Here is a 22,467-nt window from a genome sequence, read left to right as displayed (position 1 = left end):
AGTTTCTTTAAGTGCAGTTGCAAAAACCTTCAAGTGCTGTGATGAAACTGGCTCTCATGAGGACTGCTACAGGAAAGGAAGACACAGAGTTACCTTTGCTGCAGAGGATAAGTTAATTAGAGTTACCAGCCTCAGAAATTGCAGCCCATATACATGCTTCCCAGTGTTCAAGTAACAGACACATCTCAACATCAACTGTTCAGAGGAGACAGCGTGAATCAGGCCTTCATGGTCGAATTGCTGCAAAGAAACCAGTACTAAAGGACACCAATAATAAGAAGAGACTTGCTTGGACCAAAACAACACTAGCAATGGACATTAGACCGGTGGAAATCTGTCCTTTTGGTCTGTCGTGTCTTTGTGAGATGCAGAGTAGGTGAACGGATGATCTCTGCATGTGTGGTTCCCACCATGAATGGAGGAGGTGTGATGGTGCTGTACTGGTGACACTGTCTGTGATTTATTTAGAATTCAAGGCACACTTAACCAGCATGTCTACCACATCATTCTGCAGTGATACGCCATCCCATCTGGTTTGCTCTTAGTGGGACTAGCATTTGTTTTTCAACAGGACTATGACCCAAAAACACCTCAAGGCTGTGTAAGGGATGTTTGGCCAAGAAGGAGAGTGATGGAGTGCTACATCAGATGACCAGATGGTTTGGGATGAGTTGGACCGCAGAGTGAAGTCAAGACTGTTGGAAAAGCATTCCTTATGAAGCTGGTTGAGAGAATGCCAAGAGTGTGCAAAGCTGTCATCAAGGCAAAGGGTGGCTACTTTGAAGAATCTAAAATATATTTTGATTTGTTGAACACTTTTTTGGTTGTTACATGATTCCATATGTGTTATTTCATAGTCTTGATGTCTTCACTATTATTCTACAATGTAGAAAATATTCAAAATAAAGAAACACATTGTAATGAGTAGGTGTCTCCAAACTTTTGACTGGTACTGTATGTGTTTGTTAATTTATATAATCTATATTTTATTTAAACATATCACCATCAGATTGCTTTGTTTTGACTGGAACGTTAAATATGATTTCATATACTTAAGTCAGTACCTGTTCCATCCAAGATGGTGGGCATTGACTACTGTACTAATATAGTGACAGATGCCTTCATTATTTTTAAGTCGATGAAGAACCCATACATTGTAGGCTGATGTAACCATTTCCGAATGTATAAGTACAATCTAAATGATGCTGAATCGGATTGTTTGTCACCCTTCCATCAGGCCATGCAGATACTGTATATTGAGTTCAGGGGTCACAACAAATGCATGCATTTTTTTTTATTTTACTTGACTTTTGTGCTGAACCCAGGCCCTTACAGAGTGTGGTGAAATGGATACTTACAGGCTACGGTGCCCATTCCAGTTCTAGCCCGTTTAAAAGCCTGATATGCAGTAGGATCTGGCTGATGGCTTCACAGTGTGGCTAGTAATTGGAGATGGAGCAGTGCAGCTTTAAGTCATTACATGCTGATTCAGTGGTGTGATGCAAGGCCTATTCACACGAGCTCCATGTCCATCTATAAACTCCACGTTATCTACTTCTTTGAGGATGCTTCTCTGGGTTTCTTTTTTTTTTGTTATGGATAAGCCTGTTAAAACTCCCTATCAAACCAATAGGGATTTATAAAACAACCCTGTTCACACACAATTATAATGAAACACTAACTAGGAAGAGTATAATTCATTTGCCCCAATGATCAAAGCAGAAAAGGAACTTTTTTCATCATGACATAAAACTTGAACATTCTATTTCAAGGTCTGCTTGTAAACTGCTTATAAACATTAATTACATATTTTGTTAACCATATACATGCGTAAGCCTGATCCTCTCCATCATAATTTATTTATACATATACAAATGACATTGAATGATTTTCAAACCGTTATAATAGTTAAACTATTAAATCATGAATTCTAAGCAGTTTAAATGCAGACCTCCAAATAAAGTGAACCCATACACCCAACCATATTCAGCCAGCAGTTGTGCGCTGAGGATTTTTCCACCCTGATTTCATAAAGGAGTAGCCTGTGCCCTGACTCTCAGCTAATCTAGGAGTTATGAAGCTTGTACTGAGGCAGTGCCATTGCACCACTAAATCCATGTAAATCCTGTGTAAATCCTGTGTGACGAGGAAGTATGAACATGCGCCGTGTGTTAACAGTACACCAGGAAGTGCAAGCTGAAGGAACTTCCCCCTTCCCCCCTCTTTTCTGTTGTTCTTTGCTGTCCCTTGAACTCTAATCTAGTTTGCGGCCAGTGGACACTACCAGCCTCAAGAGTGGCACTACTCTCATGTCCACAATGCCATCCTGGGCCCCTTTGGAGAGCTGATGATGGAGGACGACCTCATCCGCATTGAGAAGCAAATCGAGAACCTGCAGGTCATGCACAAGGTGACGGAGGTGGAAAAGGAACTGGAAGAGTTGGAGCGAGAGCTTCAACAACTTCTTCCCGTGTCTGCCGCCCTCAACCAGGAGCACTTCTACATCAACCCCAAGCAAGTTCATGGGCAAGCGGAAGATCTGCCAGCCTGGTGCAGCAAAATCTCAACGCTGCTCAAGAGCATGGCTATTCTCCTGGCCACCCTGGGAGGCAAGACGATAGACATCTTGGATTTGATATCTCCCGGATATGCTCAGGAGGAAGGGAGTAACAATAGGATGGGCCAGATGACCTCAGCAGGATCCATTGCCACTGGGGTCATCGGACGATCCCAGTCGTTCTCCACTAGGGAGGAGGTGGAGAAGGAGATCAAGCAGTGTGGCGTCTCTGTGAAGAACCTGAAGGCCAACTATGAGATTCAGAACCAGTTCCAGTTTGCTGATGACAAAACGAACCGGGTGTACAAGCGCAAGAGGTCCCTCCCTGCGGTGAGCGAGTCCAGTTATCTCCCCGAGCCGATTCAGGAAGATGAGGTTCCGTGTTCCCCTGCAGAGGTCCTCCAGTCCCCTAACAATGGAGACCTTTCTCCAGTGCAGGAATCTCTGCCTCTGGTGGAGGAACCTGTAATCATGCCATCTCATGCTCCGCTTACATACCAGTCTTCTGATGTGATCCCTCAGTCTGATCAGTTCAACCAGGTTCTGTCTACAGACCCTATACTGAACCACGAGCAGCTGACCCGGAGCCTGGAGGTGCAGACGGACATGAGCTACGTCCAAGAGTGCATTGAGATGAGGAAGGAGCGGATCGTCTTCTTGTTCCTGGAACACTGGAGAAAGTACACCCTCTCAGAGTCCTACAGGCCAAAGTACACAGGCAAACGGGGAAGTCTAAGGGTGGGTCTGGACGACTATAACCGGTTCACAGCTGATCTGGAAGGAGACACACCGAGTGAGGATGACAAAACACTCCTATTCATGAAGTCCAGGCAAGTGGTAGGGAACCTGATTGGCCACTGGAGGACCATCATGAGCCAGGTGCCCACTCGCCAGATCCGCCGGCTCAGTCGGGCCCAGATGATCTACTGGCCGGAGCATTTCCTGCCACACGTTCATGGAGCACCGGTCAGCTACGAGACCCTAACCCTAGACCTCTTTATGCTGGGCTACTTCCAACTCCTAGAGATGAGCATGTCACGCAGCGAGCGCAAGTTCCGCCACCTACTGTGCTACGAGATGTTCGACCGCCTCGGAAGCTACAGCTGGGAGATGATTCGCCAGTTCCACCGTGAGGTCATGGAGGAGATTGAGCAAGGGAAGCGGGACTGGGCGGACAGCTTTGAAGACATTAAGCAAAAGTACTTTGGTGATTCTGCGGATGGGGGAGGAATGATGACCGCCTCGCTACTTTCAATTGCTCCTGAGGTGTCGGTAGTGCCAGTCCAGGTGCCGTTGCCTGCCCCAGAACCAAACATGTATTTGCCTTCGATTGCTGTACAGGATAGTGTCCAGCTTACTGCTCAGGACTGCATTAACCATGCAGAGCAGAGTGCAGTGAAGGACACTGTGGAGGACACTGTTCAGGCAGATGTGAACACTTCTGAGCCGAGTCCAACGAATGGGCCTATTCAGGATGCTGTGAAGACTGAAAGTGTAGCACAAGAGAGTGTTCCAAAAGACACAGTTCAGACTTCTGTTCAGGATTCAGCGCAGAAAACTGGGCAGGATACTGTTCAGGAGGCTTTGCAAGACTCAATAGGCCAGGTGGTGACAACTGAGACCACAGTACAGAGTGTAGGGAAGTGTGTGACGCAGGACATTGCACCTGCTCCACTTCAAGTCACCGTAGTCACACCCGTATATGAACCTCCGCACAGAGAAGAGCCCAATGAAGACTCAATCAAACTGATCTACGAACTGAAAGAGTTCAGCAATGAGGAGATCAGCAGGTACATTGAGCGTAGCTTTGCCTTCTGGAAGGAAAAGGAAGCTGAACTGTTTGATATCTGACCATCAGCGATAAGCAGAAGATATGTGGAATACTCTTTACACAAAAGTGTTAGGCTAAACATGCTTGGACAAAGCAGGCAACAAAGCCACGAGGGAAAGTGTCAAGGAAACGATACTCCTATGTGGAACATGCTAGGGAGAGAGCTAATCTGTGTTTTAGCCTTGAGGCCTCAGATAACACAAGGAACTGTGACATGGTTTCAGTAAGGAAAGGAGCATCCAGCCTGTGATTGGATGTCCGGCAGTCAAATCACTTTGTCTTGTCAACCACTGATATGCAAAAAATGATCAGATGTAATGATACAGTGGAAGAGGGAGTGCTCTAAATGCACTACCAGCAATGACTCCCTGAATTCTAATTAGTCTTTGGAACAAATATTTTTTATTCCAAGTTTCTTATCTATTATTGGTTTGCTACAGTAGTTCTTTGATATCCAAAGACAGGCCCTAATGTAGTGTGTGAGGTGGTTTTTCATCCAAATGTAATATAACATGTTATACATAAGCAAATCCGTTTGGACATAATGCAACCTATTGTATGTAACATAATTTGATCAAACAGGAATAATGCAGATTTTTTTTATGTGATAATGTAGAGAAGAGTTGGGCGAGGTGCCCCCTGACCCCCCCCCAAGACACTGCACCCGTGGCATGCTCGAGTGTCATTCTAATGATATTTATTAGAGGTCGACCAATTAATCGGAATGGCCGATTAATTAGGGCCGATTTCAAGTTTTCATAACAATCGGAAATGGGTATTTTTGGGCGCCGATTTGACTTTTTTTTAAATATATATATTTTTTCAAATTCCTTTATTAAACTAGGCAAGTCAGTTAAGAACACATTCTTATTTTCAATGACGGCCTAGGAACGGTGGGTTAACTGCCTCGTTAAGGGGCAGAACGACAGATTTTCACCTTGTCAGCTCTGGGGATTCAATCTTGCAACCTTACAGTTAACTAGTCCAATGCAATAACGACCTGCCTCTCTCTCGTTGCACTCCACAAGGAGACTGCCTGTTACGCGAATGCAGTAAGCCAAGGTAAGTTGCTAGCTAGCATTAAACTTATCTTATAAAAAACAATCAATCATAAACACTAGTTAACTACACATGGTTGATGATATTACTAGATATTATCTAGCGTGTCCTGCGTTACATATAATGTGACTGAGCATACAGAAGCAGAAGCAGGTGCGTAAACATTCGTTCAAACAGCACTTTCGTGCATTTTGCCAGCAGCTCTTCGTTGTGCGTCAAGCATTGCGCTGTTTATGACTTCAAGCCTATCAACTCCCGAGATGAGGCTGGTGTAACCGAAGTGAAATGGCTAGCTAGTTAGCGCGCACTAATAGCGTTTCAAACGTCACTCGCTCTGAGCCTTCTAGTAGTTGTTCCCCTTGCTCTGCATGGGTAACGCTGCTTCAATGGTGTCTGTTGTCGTTGTGTTGCTGGTTCAAGCCCAGGGTGGAGCGAGGAGAGGGACGGAAGCTATACTGTTACACTGGCAATACTATAAGAACATCCAATAGTCAAAGGTTAATGAAATACAAATGGTATAGAGGGAAATAGTCCTATAATTCCTATAATAACTACAACCTAAAACTTCTTACCTGGGAATATTGAAGACTCATGTTAAAAGGAACCACCAGCTTTCATATGTTCTCATGTTCTGAGCAAGGAACTGAAACGTTAGCTTTCTTACATAGCACATATTGCACTTTTACTTTCTTCTCCAACACTTTGTTTTTGCATTATTTAAACCAAATTGAACATGTTTCATTATTTACTTGAGGCTAAATTGATTTTATTGATGTATTATACACTGCTCAAAAAAATAAAGGGAACAATAAAATAACACATCCTAGATCTGAATGAATGAAATATTCTTATTAAATACTTTTTTCTTTACATAGTTGAATTTGCTGACAACAAAATCACACAAAAATGATCAATGGAAATCAAATGTATCACCCCATGGAGGTCTGGATTTGGAGTCACACTCAAAATGAAAGTGGAAAACCACACTACAGGCTGATCTAACTTTGATGTAATGTCCTTAAAACAAGTCAAAATGAGGCTCAGTAGTGTGTGTGGCCTCCACGTGTCTGTATGACCTCCCTACAATGCCTGGGCATGCTCCTGATGAGGTGGCGGATGGTCTCCTGAGGGATCTCCTCCCAGACCTGGACTAAAGCATCCGCCAACTCCTGGACAGTCTGTGGTGCAACGTGGCGTTGGTGGATGGAGCGAGACATGATGTCCCAGATGTGCTCAATTGGATTCAGGTCTGGGGAACGGGTGGGCCAGTCCATAGCATCAATGCCTTCCTCTTGCAGGAACTGCTGACACACTCCAGCCACATGAGGTCTAGCATTGTCTTGCATTAGGAGGAACCCAGGGCCAACCGCACCAGCATATGGTCTCACAAGGGGTCTGAGGATCTCATCTCGGTACCTAATGGCAGTCAGGCTACCTCTGGCGAGCACATGGAGGGCTGTGCGGCCCCCCAAAGAAATGCCACCCCACACCATGACTGACCCACCGCCAAACCGGTCATGCTGGAGGATGTTGCAGGCAGCAGAACGTTCTCCCCGGCGTCTCCAGACTGTCACGTCTGTCACATGTGCTCAGTGTGAACCTGCTTTCATCTGTGAAGAGCACAGGGCGCCAGTGGCGAATTTGCCAATCTTGGTGTTCTCTGGCAAATGCCAAACATCCTGCACGGTGTTGGGCTGTAAGCGCAACCCCCACCTGTGGACGTCGGGCCCTCATACCACCCTCATGGAGTCTGTTTCTGACCATTTGAGCAGACACATCACATTTGTGGCCTGCTGGAGGTCATTTTGCAGGGCTCTGGCAGTGCTCCTCCTGCTCCTCCTTGCACAAAGGCGGAGGTAGCGGTCCTGCTGCTGGGTTGTTGCCCTCCTACGGCCTCCTCCACGTCTCCTGATGTACTGGCCTGTCTCCTGGTAGCGCCTCCATGCTCTGGACACTACACTGACAGACACAGCAAACCTTCTTGCCACAGCTCGCATTGATGTTCCATCCTGGATGAGCTGCACTACCTGAGCCACTTGTGTGGGTTGTAGACTCCGTCTCATGCTACCACTAGAGTGAAAGCACTGCCAGCATTCAAAAGTGACCAAAACATCAGCCAGGAAGCATAGGAACAGAGAAGTGGTCTGTGGTCCCCACCTGCAGATCCACTCCTTTATTGGGGGTGTCTTGCTAATTGCCTATAATTTCCACCTGTTGTCTATTCCATTTGCACAACAGCATGCGAAATTTATTGTCAATCAGTGTTGCTTCCTAAGTGGACAGTTTGATTTCACAGAAGTGTGATTGACTTGGAGTTACATTGTGTTGTTTAAGTGTTCCCTTTATTTTTTTGAGCAGTGTATTAAGTTAAAATAAGTGTTCATTCAGTATTGTTGTGATTGTCATTATTACAAATATATTTGTAAAAATCGGGCGATTAATCGGTATCTTTTTTTTTTTTTGGTCCTACAATAATCGGTATCGGCATTGAAAAATCATAATCGGCCGACCTCTAATATTTATACTAGTGCATTTTTAGGGTGTATGCTGTTTCACCTTTATTAGTTAAACCTCTACACGAGATACACTATGCTATCATTAAGCAGACACTCATACAGTAGGTTGTCCTCATTATATAGATTTGACAAATATTCCCTTAAAACTCTACAGTTACAATTGACTATCACTCTTTACTCTTGCATATACAGTTATTGATTATGAATAATAGCTTCATATTCAAGAATTATGATCACTTTTACTTCTACAAATTGATAACCAGATCAGGGCCATGTATTCCTTGTCCTCAGTTTCACACATAATGCTTGATGCACTAGTTGTTGCATGAGCTCAAAGGCAAGGAAAGTACAGTAGGTCTCCAGTGTTAGGTTCAAGTGTTACTCAATGGCTCACATGCTGTCTTTTTACCCCAGCCTGTGACCTTATCGGGATGTACACATTGCACACCTTTTCAGTGAGGAGCCTGTTGATGATAGCAGGGTTTGTATTCAATGGGAATGAATGATGCTTTTGTTACGGTATTGTTTTGCATCAACACTTTCCCACGCCGATATACCAGCAAACGATTTGGTCAGCCGATTTCATTTTCATTCTTAAATCCTTCAGATTGCTGAAGACGCATGGGGTAGAGTACGAATATATCCAGTATATCGTCACACTTATGTAGATATTGCAGTTTATACTTTTTGAGGATTTATTATTCAAACGGTTTTGCATTTAGATGTGTGTTTTCTGCATTTTTTTTCTCCTCCATTTGTTACATAATTTGTTCCTATCAATAAAGTTTGAGTAAGTAACGTTTTGTTTGATTTGGTTGACATTTGAATGCTTTGTTTAGGAGCAGGTCAAAGTCAAATTCATGAGGTGACAAGAAGCTGACCACTTCAGGGTGTTATTCAGTGGGGTGCAATATTCCAAACGTTCCAAATAAAAATGTCATGTGCAGAGCGGCTTTTTTTTTTTTTTTACATGACAGAGGACCTTGTATTTTCTACACAAAACATATCTATCTGATCGATGTGTAGCACCTACATGTAGCACCCTCCTTAATTACCCACAGACATTTACGTTCTTTTGTCATTAACGATCAACGGTCTAATCTTTCTGCCTGAAACTACTTTTCAAGAATCCCCTGTAGAGCCTGTTCATGATTGGTTCTCTACTGCCTTTTCATAGGTCATGCAAAGCTCCCCGTTCCCAATTAGCCTAGTATAATTTGATCCGTGCAATGAGCCTAAATTGAGTAAGAGTATAGTGCGCTTAAAAAAACAAATTGTGCTTCCTTTCGCCCTACTGGAGTACTACACCAGTATGCACAACAAGGGAGCCAGTCGATGTGGGTATTTCTACATTTGTCAACCAACGTTTATTGCTCTACTGCGACAGACAGCCAAGGCAGCAAAGACACATTTTGTCATAGTGTTTTCTCGTCGTCCAGATTAAATTCCGCCCCCCTGGGCTAGTAACCCTCTTACTGTCACCTGCTGTCATGCTAGTGAGAGGTCGCTTATACTGAAGCCACAAGGAGGTTACTCCTTACAGTGGACAACTTCTGATCTACTTTAAGCCAATCAATCCGAGGTGGGAGGCACTCTCGTCTCGTGGTAACCATAGCGATAGGTCTATACATAGATTTGAGTACAGGATGGAGTCAAGATTGTAGACTGGAGACATGGTTGAGATTGAGGGTACTGTCTAGATGTCCGGAAACCCAACAGACTATTATCTAAGGCAATTTATAAACGCAAACACCGGCCCCCCCAGCCAAATATTGATTATTAATTTGGACAGAATGATTGTCAATTTACACAGAACAAAAATCGAAACGCAACATGAGGTGATGGCAGCGGATTAATGGCATGACAATGGGCCTTAGGATCTCCTAACGGTATCTCTGTGCATTCAAATTGCCATCGATAAAATGCAATTGTGTTCGTTGTCCGTAGCTTATGCCTGCCCATACCATAACCCCACCATGGGGCACTCTGTTCACAACGTTGACATCCGCAATCCGGATGTGGAGGTCCTGGGCTGGCATGGTTACACGTTGTCTGCGGTTGTGAGGCCGGTTGGACATACTGCCAAATTCTATAAAATAACAATGGAGTTTATAGTAGAGAAATGAACATTCAATTCTCTGGCAACAGCTCTGGTGGACATTTCTACAGTAGGCTTGCCAATTACACACTCCCTCAAAACTTGAGACATCTGTGGCATTGTGTTGTGTGACAAAACTGCACATTTTATAGTGTTCTTTTATTGTCCCCAGCACAAGGTGCACCTGTGTAATGAGCATGTTGTTTAATCAGCTTCATGATATGCCACACCTGTCAGGTGGATGGATTATCTTGGCAAAGGAGAAATGCTCACTAACAGGGATGTAAAACAAATTTGTGCACAAACTTGGAGCGAAATAAGCTATTTGTGCGTATGGAACGTTTCTGGGATCTTTTATTTCAGCTCATGAAACAGGGGACCAACACTTTACATGTTGAGTTTATATTGTGCCTGTCGTTTTTCCCCGCTAACATTACAAGTAACTTCATCCATTTGCCAACTGTTGCATTTATTATAATTATTTTTAAAACAGTTTAACAATGTAGATGACCGTTGCAAGTTAAATATGACAATATTTTTGTTTAACGTAATTAGAGGAATTTCCTTGCGTCCCCTAAACAGCAATAGTTATTGTTACTCCTCCAGGTATGCATGTTTGAATGGATGCAAGCCGATATTGCGCGCTGAACGCCTATTCTGATGTGAGGCAATTAGTATCCAACCATGTCAATCTTGAATGGATGCTCTCCTGTTGTATTGGTAACATTAAACTGGCTTTGTCTCACTTTCCTTGCATGTCTATCAAATGACCCCCCCCTCCACAAATGTTATAATTCCCTGGGGAATCATTAAACATGCAATGTGTAGAGATAAGCTTACCAGGATACTGTTGGATGGGGCCAGTGAAATGCTATGTGGGGGTGTGGTGTAATAGATCTGTAGCTATGTGAATATTAGAAATCCAAGATGGCTCCTCTCAGCCCCGCCTCCAATTACGACCTGAAAGAGGGGAGTCGGTCAAGTTTCAGGTGGTGTGTGCACACGCCTCTGTGTGCGTGCACGGTCCACAACCTGTCTGCAATGAACTGGGTTTAAGTTGATTAAAAATGTGTCTCCCTATGCCGCAGTCTGGCTGATAGAGTCTTTATACTAGACCTGAGTTCAAATACTATTTGAAAATGCTTTATCATGTCTGGAGTGCCAGATGGGCAGGGTTTGCAGTTTTGCAATTACTCTATTGGTTACCTTGCACCAGGCAAGCTCAATCAAGCCCAACCAAATAATTAGTAGGCAATGCCTATTCATAATTGGTTAAAATCCCATGATGCATACCGACATCATTGGAAATACTTATCTTCCTGTATCTTGTTTTACTACAATACATAGAAAGGTGCTGTTTTCACATATGTTGATGTTGGGGTGGTGCTGGAGATGAAGTTGATGCTGAATCTAATTTATGCTTAATCCCATCAGGTGTGTCACCTTTGTGAGCTCCATCATAGAAACAAGAAAGGATGGGAAAGTCTCAGTTCCTGGGAGGCTAAAGGGATGACTATAGTAGTGGAGTTGGAGACGGGCAGGGACAGTGTTACCAGTGGGGCCCCATTATGACAGATGTTGGCTCCTGTGTGTTTGGTCCTCTGCAGGTGGACGAGGAGGCGGCGCGCCTGGCATCCATGCCAGCATGGCGGAGGGACATCATGAAGAAAAAGCTTGATGAAGAGAAGTGAGTGAGAGACGGCGCCACCCGTCCCATTCCTCCAATCAGGAGCCCTCGGGGTCTCTCCACTGTCACTCTGCTCTCTGATTTGTCCTCACTTCTGTCAATTTCTCTGGTTGTTTATGTCTGTCTGGTTAATGCTTTATTTCTTTTTTTCTGTCTTTTCCCGACCTCAAGTTCAGTTGGGTGGGTTGATTCTAAAATTTGCAAGTCATGTAGATCCTGAAATGTTTAGAGTATATAGCTAGCTACCTACTGTAACCGCTATGCATTCTTTCATGTAGTCATTAAGTAATGTAACATTTTGAATGCCATGGATTAATACTGTAATTACTTAAATTCCCCATTGTGCTTATCTTCCCCGGGACGGGCAGGGAGCAAAAAAGGTAAGAAATAAACATTTGTTAATATCATTGATGCCATATGGCATTTTTGGTTTCACATCATTGCTGATTGTTGATCAGAGTTAGTTCACTAACTCATCAATCCTGCTCCATGAAATACCATACATGCATTAAAGATATGGTTAAAACAGCCATAAGTCTATTTACCTGGTATGTATTTATGCATTACACCGTAACGTTGGTTTACCAGGTAGTTACCAGAAGTATCAAAAGTATCCATTGTTACCGGACCTGTGTCAAATACTTGAGCTGTGCTTGATTTGGTACAATGGAATAGTCCCAAACTCCCAGCTAATTCAAGAACACCTCAAATACTTAAATGTAACTTCTTGTTTTTGACCTAGGTCCAATTGTGATCTGGCCTGAAATTCAGAACCTGTTTTGTGCTTACATGCTACTCCTTGTACTCTGTGTCACTCCAAACATGGCAAGGAGTGTATTGATAGCTAAACAGACTGTTAAATGTGACCAAACCGAGCGAGCTGTACTGGGCTGGCCTGGTTACACATCTACCATAGTTTCTGGAACTGAGCTGGGAAGGACAATGTAAAAAAATTAAATATCAGAGCAATCACAGTACGGTTCGTTTTGGTTCTATAGTGTGACTCAGGCAATTGTTTCTTAATACCAGCTGAAACAGGACTGTGAAAAGGAAGTGTTACCAGTGACAGTCACTTGTTATGGTACACAAGCATTGAATCATACTGACACCTTGTATTCTCCTCTCATTGGTGCACTCAGAAAAGAGGAGGAGCGAGCAAAAAAGGAGAAGGAGAGCGAGGAGAAGACGGAGCAGGAGCGACTACGGACCCTGGGTTACGACGAGAGCAAACTGGCGCCATGGCAACGGCAGATCATCCTAAAGAAAGGAGACATAGCGAAACCGTAGACAGCCCTTCTCCATGGCACCCCCAGGTCCTTGCCCACATCAACCTCCCTGTCCAACCCTCTGCACCTTCATTGTAAACCCCCCCAACCCAACTACCATGAAGACCCTAAGTCTTGAATCATATACACTAGCTTACTTTACGTCAAGTTGTTTAACATGACACTTTGTAGAAAGTTCCCACACATTACCGTACACTACCACAACCTTGCTCAATGTTGGGCTCTCTTGTGGGGGATTGTGGGAAAAGTAGTTTTTTACTGTGGTGATTACATCTGTCATGGCTAAATGTCCAGCCATTTTTCCTAAATGTCATCTGTTTTCCTTGCATCTGCCACACCCACTACTTACATTGATAACTGAGCTCTTAAACTCAACTGTTGTAGGCTACTTACTGTATGTTTGCTTTTAGTATGGAAAGTGTCATGGTCAACGTAATAAGCAACAGCGTGTTAAACATAACCTCCACTAAAGTGTAATTCAGAGTGCAATGACGCAGCGATGCAATAGTCCGGCATCCCATTGTGACATAGCTACGAGGCTCTGAGGCCACCGTCCGCGGGGGACGTACAGCCCAAATGCGCACCTCCCCCATAATTCCCAACCAACGCGGCTCGTCGTACACGTCCTCTATTCATTTGAATGTGTTGATAGTTGGAGAAATTGCTGGAGCTGTGCTGAGAATTTGAAACGGAGGAAAGCCAACGGTCCAATATTCTAGAACACTGCTGCGCGTACACATACACGTTTTGGACTCCGATAGATGCTTAAGACTTACATATTTGTTTTCCTATGACAGCAGGCATTTCTATACTGCGTATATCCTAATCTGCATTTAATGCACAAAGACATGGAATCAGGCCATTCTACGTAAGGATGCTATTTCTCACCGAGCCCATCTGAACTGCAGAGATATTATTGAAACAGATGGGAAATTGATAGAGGTCCCTCCTTTACATGTTGTCATTTTTTTCAGTGGACATGAATATCATGGTTTTAAACTGCAACCATAAACATTTTAAAAATGGGTTTCATTTAGCTAGTTCTGGAAAGCGTAATTTAAATAACGTATCATCTTTAAATGGATAATTAATACATTGAGCATATAACCCTTTTTTATTGTTTCAATGAATGTCGCTAAATGTTAAGTTATTGTGATCATGGTGAATTGTTTGTGTCTTGCATGTTGTGTCTTATGGATGTCATCATTGTCTGTGTTGTCAAAACAAAAGCACGCCTCTTGTTATCCAAGAGAATTGAAGACCCCAGACCACATTTCACAACCACGCCAAGAAATATCCATGCAACTTTGAAAAAAGACTATTTAGCAAATCTCTTGAGTTCAACAAGCAAACATGTTTTTTTTTTATCTGGAAAATATTAGGGGCACAATCGTAACAGAAGTCTGACCAGCAAACTGAATGTTGCAAAAGTCCCCAAAATACATCAGTGACTCCTGTCCTGTGACCTATATCTGGTTTGCCCCAGTAAACCTTGGAAGTTAATATTTTATGAGCAGATCCCTTTACTAGAGGAGAATGTTCTCACTTCCCCCCCCCCCCTCCTCTGTGTGTGTGTCTGAGAGACACAAGTCCTCGTGGATGCCCTTATTCTTTGTGTGTTCTCCCGCTAAAATTAAACACTCCTTCAATTATGTTGCTGTGGATAATACCATTATGTGGATCACAGGAAAATGTTGGCTTTCTATTCTTTCTCATTGTTTTCCTATTCACCTACATTATTATTTTCAATCCACCTACAGGTTTTAATTTAGGCAAATTGTGTTTTTTTTGTTGCCAGGGGACCAAACTAAAGGTAACTCGGGCATCATCTTTCTCAGAAATGACCATAGACGCATTGTAGGTTTTATAGGTGGGTAGACTGTGCACTGTAGTTGTTGTGGCTAGAGTTGTTGGACCTCAGAAATGTGCCAGATGTGTCTTTCTGAATGTGTATATAACAAATATATGGGAACCCCTCAATGTCAGAAAATGTGCTGTAGGTTTACTTTGTATATTTTGGGTGTATCAAACATATACATTACATACATAATATATTAGGAAGTGCATGGTCCTTTGTTGAGAAATCATTTGGAAATATTCAATTCATTGGATGCCATATTGATGTTGAAATTTAAAACTATGTAAACGTCATTGCCATTAGAAGATTTTCTATACATAAATACTGTATATAGTAACCCTCAATACTTGTTTCATTGTTCCAAAATTGCATGATATTACAGTTCTCAGCCTTGCTTACATAGATTATTGCTTCATTAATGTAAAACTATATTTTCAGACTGTCAAATGGAATTAAATAAATAAATGACAATTTACTGCAATCTTTGATCTTTTTCAGTTGATTCTCTACCACTGCCTTGCACATGTAATATAGCTGTAAACACACTAGATGGCACCCCAGTCATATAGCAAACTCTTCACCAGAACAGGGGAGATCTGTATCCTGGAGTTGGCCCCTAGAGCGGGAGGACCATAGGGGTTATATCAGGGTCTGTAGGCTTACTAGTCAGTCAAAACATACATCTGTGCGATTTTCAGTCGTTCATTGGCCATTTCAACTAATGAAAATATAAATGTACGTTATAAGAATGTGATTTACAGTATTATAATACTTCTCCATCATAATACCAAAAATGAGAATCTACTCCATTGTTTTGGTTGCCATAAGAGATTTGTAAACACATTATGGATAGCTTCAAAACAGGTGGTAAATAATGTTGTCATGCAATATAACTCTTAGCACAGAGACTGCTATTTCAAGTGGAATTAGAGTTTGAAAATGTAATGAAATGCCCCTTGTAGGGCAGGCTAAACCCTATTGCTCTTTTGTTTATGTAGGTTTATTGGTAGGTCATATTTTATGGGTCGACTAAACAAGCTAATTTGTAGCTTCAAATTATGTTGTAATTGTTTTTCTCTCAATTTAATCCACTGACAAATGAAATTCAATTTCAAAGGGATAATCTATCAATTCAGTTACATTGCAATGGCTTCATATTTAACAAATGCTTCTCTGGAAAATATTCTCGCTGTTTTGACAGCAGATTTAAGGTCGCGTTCACCTGCTCAGACGTTGCAAGCGTCAACCAACGTTTGCGTGTTACGTTATAGACTGTGTCATCCACTGACAGATTGCTCCAACATATATGGTTAGCTGATACTTAAAATACCTATCCAGGCATTGCAAGATCTGGTATGCTTCAGCAACGCCTGGGCAGAGGAACGCGCCCTCACACACCTGTAGTGACGTTGCATGCACAGATTGATGGGCTCTGTTATATATGCAAACTGAGGAGGAAGAGAAGGAAAAGCAGTCTACACGAAAGGGAGTCAATTTAGCCTACTTTTTTTTTTTTTTTTTTAATTCCGCGACTGTTTTGCTGGACACTTTTTGAACACATGCAAGATATATAACACGTAGTTGTTTGGAAGATTACCTTTTTTTCGAGTTGGACAGGTACAGTAGTACTACATTCATAAATCGTTTTTAATTGCTTTTAGTTTAGAGCTGTCGTGGCCAGTGTGAGTGCGCGACGCTCACATTCCTTTCTAATCAACTTATAAACTGTGAAGTTTTCAGGAGGTGCACCCACCGTGCGTAGGCTATTGTTTTATTGAAGTTATGAACAAAACACGAATATGTGATAAATGGGTTTGTTACAAATACTGCATCGATACACTTATTCGTATTTTTGTCCCTACAACGTTGTCTTTGCAAATTATAGACTAGCTACCATATTGAGATCCCATAGCCTACAGCAAACTACGCGTATTTACCATACTTTCATTCTAACTTTTTTTTTTTAAAGTGTACAGTCATAATGATTTATAAACCTACAGTTACGCAATCTACATGTGTGATAGATATGGGTGATGCTTGGCTGCAGTGAAAGTCGTTTTTCCCTCAAGGCTATATATGCGTCTGTAAAGTAGCCTACTCGGTTTATTACAAACTGTTATAAATGCAGTTCAGTCAGTTCACATTTGTGTTGGGGGTATGTTTGAGCGGTGAGTCATGGGTTGATTGCTGTGTTATTCCGTTGGGAACGTACACCGTTAAAGTTGCAATATGTAACTTTTTGGGCGACACGACCAAATTCACATAGAATTGTTAGTTATAGATCTACCATTCTACTTGAAATCAAGTCTAAGAAGCGGTAGATCTATTCTGTCCTATTTCTATGCTTACCATTCTTACGTTTTGTTTTTGCATCTTTTTTTACTTTCGGTTTCAAACAGCGGAAAATATAATTCACAGCGGTTTAGATGGTACAATAATTCCATACACTAGTTTATTTTGTCACAAACCGAAATTAGGCGAACTATTGGCGTTTTAGCAACCAGGAAATGGCGGAGCGATAGAACAATAACACAGATATTTCACCTGATATATAAATGTGAAGCATCTGCTTGGCGTTTCCACTCACTACCAAATATGGTAGTTAGAGAACCCCAGTCGCCGGTAGTGGGAGAAGATGGAAGGAGATTCATTTTGGCCGACATTCTGCGAACAATGAAACATTTGATCTCCGTACAAATCTGCTTTGAACAGAGTGGACTACTTTATGTAGACTTTACCCGTTGCCAAAGTTCTATAAACTCGCAATGTTAAGAAGGAATCCAAAGGCGAATTGCACACATGCACTTTACACAGTAGGCGTTCCCTAACGGAAATATGCAGATGCATGTTAGGATGGGCCAATAGGATATCAAATTCAATATCTTTCTTGATCAAATAACATATAAAAAATATTTTTGCGCAGTATTAATTTACCATCCTTACAAACCACTTAATGTAAATGTACATTACTGTATTGTACAGAGACTGGTCATCTAGGTTTGTACCTGTAGACTTTCCATCGCCATGAAGAAAAACAAAGCACAATACAGTAATTGAGAACATTGAAACATCAATTGGTATGTAATGGATGATGTAGCTCAGTTGGTAGAGCATGGTGCTTGCAGTGCTAGGGTTGTGGGTTCGATTCCCATGGGGGACCAGTATGAGAATGTATGCACTCACTACTGTAAATTACTCAGGATAAGAGTGCCTACTAACATGGAAAAGGAATGAATAGACCATTTCAAGTTTTCACAAGTTGGATTTGCAAAGTGTCAAACTGGAAAACGTATAGTATTTTTATATTCCACAAGTATTATCAGATTAACTGTTTTGTAGAGATAATTATCAGACTCAAGTTACAAATGCTGGAAAACACTCATACATTTAGTTTTTATTTTTTAAAGCACAAAAGTACTGCACTGGGCCTTTTACTAGTCCTGTATTAATGGACCGATTATAGATGTCTTCAATGCAGGCAATTTTCAGCATCCCCTCGCCCCAAATCACTGCACCCTCATTCCCAAACTGCTTCCCGTGGCTATGTTGCCATCATTGGTCGTTCCAAAAAAACGGGTGATGTAGAAAACTAATTAATCTATATCCAATCAGAGTATCAAGCCAATGACACATTTTCCAAACGCTGCTGTAACCACTATTGGTTTCTGGGACCAAACGGAACTGTTAGAATGTGTTTGTTCTAGAAATCGTTGGGGTGGTACTCAGATGGGTAGTGCTATCTGGGATCCTTGGGACATGCCTACCCTAAACCCTACCCAAACTTGAACCCTTATCTAACCCCAAAGTTAACCCTAGGTAACCATTTTACACTGAACAAAAAAAAATATATATATATATATATCTTCAAAAGCTTATTTCTCTCAAATTTTGTGCACAAATTTGTTTACATCTGTTAGTGAGCGTTTGTCATTTCCCAAGATAATCCATCCACCTGATAGGTGTGGCATATCAAGAAGCTGATTAAACAGCATGATAATTACACAGGTGCAGCTTGTGCTGGGGACAATAAAAGGCCAATAAAATGTGCAGTTTTGTCACAACACAATAACCCAGATGTCTCAAGTCCAACCGCAAACCACATGTAACTACACCAGCCCAGGACCTTCACATCCGGCTTTTGAAAGCGCAGAGATACCGCTACGAGATCCTGAGTCCCATTGTCGTGCCATTCATCCGCCGCCATCACCTCATGCACGGCCCCATGATGCAAGGATCTGTAGGCAATTCCTGAAAGCTGAAAATGTCCCAGTTCCTCCATGGCCTGCATAGTCACCAGACATGTTACCCATTTGAGCATGTTTGTGATGCTCTGGATTGATGTGTAAGATAACGTGTTCCAGTTCCCGCCAATATCCAGCAACTACACAGCCATTGAAGAGTGGGACAACATTCCACAGGCCACAATCAACAGCCTGATCAACTCTATGCGAAGGAGATGTTTCGCACTGCATGAGTAAAATGGAGGTCACACCAGATACTGACTTATTTTCTGATCCACGGCCCTACCTTAAGGTACAGTGCATTCGGAAGTATTCAGACCCCTTCCCTTTTTCCACATTTTGTTAAGTTATAGCCTTATTCTGAAATTTCCCCTTCCTCTATACACCATAATGACAAAGTGAAAACAGGTTTTAGATTTTTTTGCACATTTAAACAAACAGATACCTTATTTACGTAACTATTCAGATTTTTTGCTATGAGATTTCCGTTGATCATCTTTGAGATATTTCCACAACTTGATTGGAGTCCACCTGTGGTAAATTCAATTGATTGGACAGGATTTTTAAAGGCACACACCTATCTATATAAAGATCCCACAGTTGACAGTGCATGTCAGAGAAAAACCAAGCCATGAGGTCGAAGGAATTGTCTGTAGAGCTCAGAGACAGGATTGTGCCAAGGCCCAGATCTGGGCAAGGTACCAAAACATTTCTGCAGCATTGAAGAATAGTGGCCTCCATCATTCTTAAATGGAAGAGGTGGTTCCAAACTGACTCTTCCTAGAGCCGAGCTATCAGGGGATAAAGGCCTTGGTCAGGGAGGTGACCAAGAACCGGATGGTCACTATGACAGAGTTCCTCTGTTGAGATGGGAGAACCTTCCAGAAGGACAACCATCTCTGTAGCACTCTACCAATCAGCCTTTTATGGTAGAGTGGCCAGACGGAAGCCACTCCTCAGTAAAAGGTACATGACAGCCCGCTTGGAGTTTGCCAAAAGGCACCTATAGAACTGGCCATGAGAAACATGATTCTCTGGTCTGATAAAACCAAGATTGAAGTCTTTGGCCTGAATGCCAAATGTCACGTCTGGAGGAAACCTGGCACCATCCCTACGGTGAAGCATGGTGGTGGCAGCATCATGCTGTGGGGATGTTTTTCAGTTGCAGGGACTAGGAGGCTATTCGGGATCGAGGCAAAGATGAACAGAGCAAAAGTACAGAGAGATCCTTGATGAAAACCTGCTCCAGAGCGCTCAGGACCTCAGACTGGAGTGAAGGTTCACCTTCCGACAGGACAATGGCCCTAAGCACACAGCCAAGACAGCACGGGAGTGGCTTTGGTACAAGTTTCTGAATGTCATTGAGTGGCCCAGCCAGAGCCCAGACTTAAACCTGATCGAACATCTCTGGAGAGACCTGAAAATGGCTGTGCAGCGACGCTCCCCATCTAACCTGACCGAGCTTGAGTGTATCTGCAAAAAATAACGGGAGAAACTCCCCAAATACAGGTGTGCCAAGCTTGTAGCGTCATACCCAAGAAGTCTCGAGGCTGTAATTGCTGCCGAAGGTGCTTCTACAAAGTACTGAGTAAAGGGTCTGAATTTGCAAACATTTCTAAACCTGTTTTTGCTTTGTCATTATGGGGTATTGTGTGTAGATTGAGAGGAATTCAACATATATTTTTTTAGAATAAGGCTAATGTAACAATGTGGAAGAAGTCACTGTCTGAATACTTACCGAATGCACTGTACAAACTAACTCAGTAAATCTTTGCAATTGTTTTCATATTGCTTTTTATATTTTTGTTCAGTGTACACTTTTAAACTTTCAATGTGGTAGGGACGTCCCAAGGACCATACTCAGATCCAGACTCATTGCGGAGAAGGAACTAATGTCCATGGTAGTGGCGTCGCGTTTGGCCGGTGCAAAGAGTTTGGGTAGCCAGGGAACATCGGTTGGCTAGTTGTCTGGCATTTGTGCGGGAAATTCAAAGCAGGACATTCACATTCAAAGCAGTATCTATTTCCACCCATAATTACCACATTCCACAGAGTTTGTAATCTTTGAGACATAGTGAAACAAATTTTTATTTTTATAGTTGCATTCAATTGCAAAACTTAAATCCCCTACCTGGCTCCAGTTGACATTCCTGTATTTGCCCCAACAGTCTCTATGCTGCTATGGTAGCCTTTTGCTGATGCTGCAGAGAGAACCAAGCTCTCAGGCAGGCAGACGTTGAACCACCGGGACCACGGACGAGGAATGTCCAACAGACAATCAGACGGGTCCATGGGCGACCAGACCTCCCTCCTGCTGGAGCAACGCTTCTCTTCCGACCTGCAGCTGGACTGTGACTCACTGGACAACCACCATGGCCAACCGCAGGGCTCGCCCACGTCCCAGGCCGAGCCCTCATTGGCCGAAGGCTCTATGGGGCGGAAGCTGGTGGTCCTGAGCACTCAGAGTGCGGCGGCGCGGAAGCTGGGCACCCAGCAGCTAATCCCCAAGAGTCTGGCGGTGACCAGTCGGCCCAGTAAGCCCCGCCACCACACCACCGTGGTCACCTTCCCCTTGGGTCTGGAGGCCGACTCCACCTCCTCCTCCTCCAGGAGCCGTCACTCTGCCATGGAGCCTGATGCATCCTGGGAGGACTACGACAGTGACGGGAATGGCTTCGCATCGAGGAGGAACCGCAGGAACCAGTCGTACCGGGTGGCGGTGACCAGCCCTGACATGGAAGCCATTGCTGTGAACAACGGGGGCGCGAACACGCTCATGCCTGTAAAGGAGGACAGCAGAGCCTCCAGCCCAGGGTCGGCACACCTTCCCGGACGCAAGGCAAGTGTGAGCGTGTCGCTGGCTGAATTTCACCTCTAGCCCCCTGCTATCCCCTAGCGGTAGGCAACCCTGGTCCTGGTGCTCCTCAGGCACTTTGTTTAAGATTGAACATGTTTGCTTTAGACCTGGGAGACCAGGTCTGTTGGCTATTTTCAATCACTGAAACTGTGGTAGGAAACTTCTGTGGTTCTGGAAGGGATAGTTGTATTGGACACCTCACTCCTGAGTGTGTCTATTCAGCAACCTAGCTGTCTTGAGTCATCAGTGCCAAAGTGCTGGTGATAAGTCCCTAAGTTAGAAGCCATCTTTTTAGTTAGCGAGGTCAAATTTCCAGGACCGCTTCCCGTGCATAAACTGTTAGTGCAGAACTTCCTCGACTGACAACCCTATGGTTTTAACATGGAGCAAAACATACTGACCAAATTGAGAGGGTGCCATGTCCTTCTGTGGAGGCCCTCTCCCACATTCATTCCTCTGTGACAATGTTCCCCAACT

The 22,467-nt window shown here is 43.1% G+C and overlaps 3 protein-coding genes across 5 annotated transcripts in view; all 3 read left to right on the top strand.

The window, feature by feature from the left end:
- espn (espin) overlaps window positions 1-15,367 on the top strand; it is a 100,869-nt gene extending 85,502 nt beyond the window's left edge. The window contains exons 12-14 of one of the 2 annotated variants that reach the window (XM_090184372.1): window positions 11,669-11,750; window positions 12,110-12,128; window positions 12,888-15,367. In XM_090184372.1, coding sequence (XP_090040498.1) covers window positions 11,669-11,750; window positions 12,110-12,128; window positions 12,888-13,035 — 249 coding nt within the window. In that variant the 3' untranslated portion in view covers window positions 13,036-15,367. The remainder of the gene's footprint in view (window positions 1-11,668; window positions 11,751-12,109; window positions 12,129-12,887) is intronic. The other variant, XM_090184373.1, reaches the window with a different exon arrangement.
- On the top strand, window positions 2,235-4,454 carry LOC149981237 (espin-like protein). Its single transcript, XM_090184371.1, has one exon. The coding sequence runs from the start codon at window positions 2,348-2,350 to the stop codon at window positions 4,406-4,408; it is 2,061 nt and encodes a 686-aa protein (XP_090040497.1). The 5' UTR covers window positions 2,235-2,347; the 3' UTR covers window positions 4,409-4,454.
- Window positions 15,368-16,154: 787 nt separating the features above from the next.
- arhgef16 (Rho guanine nucleotide exchange factor 16) overlaps window positions 16,155-22,467 on the top strand; it is a 34,900-nt gene continuing 28,587 nt past the window's right edge. The window contains exons 1-2 of one of the 2 annotated variants that reach the window (XM_021615816.3): window positions 16,155-16,509; window positions 21,302-21,972. In XM_021615816.3, coding sequence (XP_021471491.3) covers window positions 21,397-21,972 — 576 coding nt within the window. In that variant the 5' untranslated portion in view covers window positions 16,155-16,509; window positions 21,302-21,396. The remainder of the gene's footprint in view (window positions 16,510-21,301; window positions 21,973-22,467) is intronic. The other variant, XM_090184370.1, reaches the window with a different exon arrangement.

The sequence above is a fragment of the Oncorhynchus mykiss genome, chromosome 9, assembly GCF_057628025.1.
Source record: "Oncorhynchus mykiss isolate SJ-2025 chromosome 9, ASM5762802v1, whole genome shotgun sequence".
In the NCBI taxonomy this organism is placed as follows: Eukaryota; Metazoa; Chordata; class Actinopteri; order Salmoniformes; family Salmonidae; genus Oncorhynchus; species Oncorhynchus mykiss.
This window is presented reverse-complemented; position numbering and strand designations above follow the sequence as displayed.